The 3,045-nt window shown below is 49.6% G+C and overlaps 1 protein-coding gene across 1 annotated transcript; it reads right to left on the bottom strand.

Moving 5' to 3' along the window:
- Positions 1–1,046: 1,046 nt before the first annotated feature.
- Positions 1,047–2,479, bottom strand: LOC4814895 (uncharacterized). The gene is made up of 4 exons (XM_001354694.3): positions 2,101–2,479; positions 1,698–1,864; positions 1,392–1,621; positions 1,047–1,319 (listed from the first exon to the last, which is right to left on the bottom strand). Exons 1-4 carry the CDS (start codon positions 2,433–2,435, stop codon positions 1,179–1,181), a joined length of 873 nt encoding a protein of 290 aa, XP_001354730.3. The 5' UTR covers positions 2,436–2,479; the 3' UTR covers positions 1,047–1,178.
- Between the last annotated feature and the right edge of the window lie 566 nt (positions 2,480–3,045).

Raw genomic sequence — 3,045 nt, 5'->3', positions numbered from 1 at the left:
CGATGCGCGTGTGTGTGTGCATGCATTTGTGTGCGAAGGTAAGCAGCCATGTCTTACATGCAACCGGCGGAAGGATGGTGAAAAAGATGGAGACAGAGCTGGAGCTGGAGCTGCAGCTTGAGTTGGGAGTTTTATGAATGCTCACCGATTTGCCGCCGACAAATCTCTTGGCATCGCCACCGCCTGTTTACATAACGGGCCACCCACCCAATTCGGGCGTTCTTACAGAAACCATTTAAATTGAAACCAGCAACACAGCAGTAACCAGGCAACCTGGCAACCTGGCAACGAAGAAACAGAGCAGCAAGACCAGGACAAAAGCCAGCTGGCAGCCGGCAGATTGAGGCACAAATGTGTTTTTGTCAGTCGCCTCATAATGTCTCATCTTTTGGCCATCAAATTGGGGCAGGCACCGCCCTCCAGTAGATGTCTGTGACACCTCGAAACTATTTGAAATTGATTAAACAGATCTGTGGGCGGGTGTCTGTCTCCTTTCTCTGAACATGATGTAATTATAGGGGCTACAACTGAGCCAAAGACTGAGGCTCTTTGAGGTATGCAAAGTGTGTGGGCACAAGTGAAGGATATCGAGTATCAATGGATTTGTCAAATTTAAATAGCAATCGCCCAATCAAATTACACTACTAAGTAGGTGACTTAGAAGAGCTCGAGTCCTTGGAATTTGAGAGTTCTTCACAGGAAAACTAAAGACTTGAAGATATTACTCTCCCTGGTTGTAGAGGCAGAGAAGATTTAAATTAAATGACAAGCAATGTGTGATAGGTCGAACGATTTGGATACTCTTTCAGATTGACTGTGTCTTCGAATTTTAATTTATATATATATTTTTTGTATATTCTTTTAAGAGCTGGCAAAAAAAAAAGGTGTTATAAATATATTATATATATGTGTCTAGAGATGAATGATAGAGATGAAGATGCAGATGTGGCTGTAAGTTGAGAAGTTAGACACATTTCCCATTCAGGATGACTTGTGCCGCTCCAGGGGAGAAATACTTTGGAACAGGGCCACTCAACTGTGTCGGACTCGGGTCTCTGGGGGCGCAGCAACAATTGTTTTCAATTTGATTTTGCAGCAAGTGGAGCGCCAAGTGTGGGTTGGTGTTGCTGTTCCTGCATATGCCACAGGACGAGCATCCTCCTTCTCTGGCGAGGCCTTTAGTTAGAGTCGCCTCCATCAGGCTTTTGATCATCATCAGCATCAGCATCATCATCATGGTTGTCGACTGCTGCTTCAGTTGCCAAAATGTCGTTGGCCACAGTTGATGGTTCGGTTTCGGTTTCGACTTGGTTTAGTGCCTGGGGCGAAAGGGGGGAATGCGAATGGAAATTCTATGGAATGTGGCGTGCAACGTTTAGGGGAACACATACATTTGGAGCCAGCTCGGTTGGACCCTCCTCCTCGTCCTTGCCAGAGTCAACTCTGACTCCAGTTGCAAGCAGCTCAACCTCTTGGCCCTGGTCCTGTGGCTCCTGCTCCTGGTCGTTACGCTCTGGCATGCTTATTGAATTTCGTTTAGCTGCTCCTGCTTCAGTCCGTGCCCCCGCCTGAGGCACTTCAAGGTTGCGTGGCAACAACGGCTGCTTCCCGGATAATGTGTCTGCGTTTTTGGGGCATAAAATTTAACGCATCGTCACACACAAGAAGACCAAGTTGGAGCCGAGGCATGGACTTACTCATATCCACATGATAGCCCAGATGATCGGCCCTGTAGAAGACGGTGGAGAACTGTCGGTTCGGCAGCGGGAACGAGTAGTAGCCCTTCCGGGCCAGCACCAGCTTCTCGCCCACTGGCAGCCAGTAGGCCCGTTCGTAGCGGGTGTTTCCATTATCCAATTGGTATCTGCAGGGATGGGATGGGAGAGGGTTAGCCGTTACTTGGGAGTACCTTTTGGGCTTGTGAAGGGGATCACAAACTGAACTTTTCTAATAATACACTTTGATGATTTGAAGAGTGTAACTTTGTGAAATATTCAACCGTTTAGGAAGTCGATATTAATAAGCGCACTTCAACTATTTCCCAGCACTGAGAGTGGAGTACGAGTATATTCCTTGAAAGCACAATATTGTTGCTCTTACCTGAACTCGTATTGTCCGTCCACTGAGCGCTGATCGAAGCTGTCCACCAGCTGGGGCATTGGCTCTGCTGTGGCCGGATGTTGGGGTATAGGGGCCACTGAAGGGGTATGGGGTGGAGCCACCAGTGGCGGCCAGTGGTGCAGATGGTGATGTCGGTCCGGCACTAGCTCCGGCACCTGCGTTGTGGGCCGCGGAGTTCGGGGCGTGGTTGTACGCCTGGGTCGTCGGGTATGGCGTGCATCAACGGGACTTAGGAGGAGGACCACCAGAAGCCCCATCAGGCAGCAGAGCTTCAGGCTCTGGTCGACTGGATAGATCCTTTGAGCCGAGAACATGTCGTTGAGACTTCAAAATGTTGTAATTGATTGTGTGGCAGTGAAGTCCGACCGGGGCCTTATATATACCCCCGAAAAGAGCTGACGACCGACCACTCGAGTGAAGCCTTTTGGCACTAAAGATGAAAAATGTGCAAAGCTCTTCCCCCATCCCCGCTTCACAAAAAAAATTAAAGGAGAAGAAAAGGGCAACATGGGTGGAGCCAAAGAATACACGTAATAAACTTCTCTTTCTCTCACCCGTCAAAGGCAATGATTTGGCAGTGCCTGGGGACCCTCCGCCGCCTCCACCGCCTCCACCGCCTCCGTCCCCTAAGGCTGTTCCAACACCAAAAAAAAAAAATGCCATCGCTCCATCGGTCCAGCACACCCTCTTGCCACCCAAAATAAGAAGTCTTCTGTTTCTGTTTGTGGGGCGTCACGATGCCTTTGTGATTTTGACAGCATTTGGGATTGTCGAATCCTTCGGACCTGTTCCTGTTCCCTGCTCCCTCTGCCCTGCCTGCCCTGTTTACTTCGTTTGTTTGTCGGACTGGACTGGACTGGACTGTTTGTTTGTTGCGCCGCCTGGCGGCATGGCAGGCGCGAAGTGTGTCAGGCCCAGATGCAG

The sequence above is a fragment of the Drosophila pseudoobscura genome, chromosome X (assembly GCF_009870125.1).
Source record: "Drosophila pseudoobscura strain MV-25-SWS-2005 chromosome X, UCI_Dpse_MV25, whole genome shotgun sequence".
In the NCBI taxonomy this organism is placed as follows: domain Eukaryota; kingdom Metazoa; phylum Arthropoda; class Insecta; order Diptera; family Drosophilidae; genus Drosophila; species Drosophila pseudoobscura.
This window is presented reverse-complemented; position numbering and strand designations above follow the sequence as displayed.

Excerpts from the sequence above, each read along its gene's own strand:
- LOC4814895 (XM_001354694.3), bottom strand. The coding sequence starts at position 2,435 with ATGTTCTCGGCTCAAAGGATCTATCCAGTCGACCAGAGCCTGAAGCTC. Across the intron at positions 1,865-2,100 it reads GACGGACAATACGAGTTCAG|ATACCAATTGGATAATGGAA; the intron begins GTAAGAGCAACA and ends CCATCCCTGCAG. Across the intron at positions 1,320-1,391 it reads CAACCGAGCTGGCTCCAAAT|GCACTAAACCAAGTCGAAAC; the intron begins GTATGTGTTCCC and ends CTTTCGCCCCAG.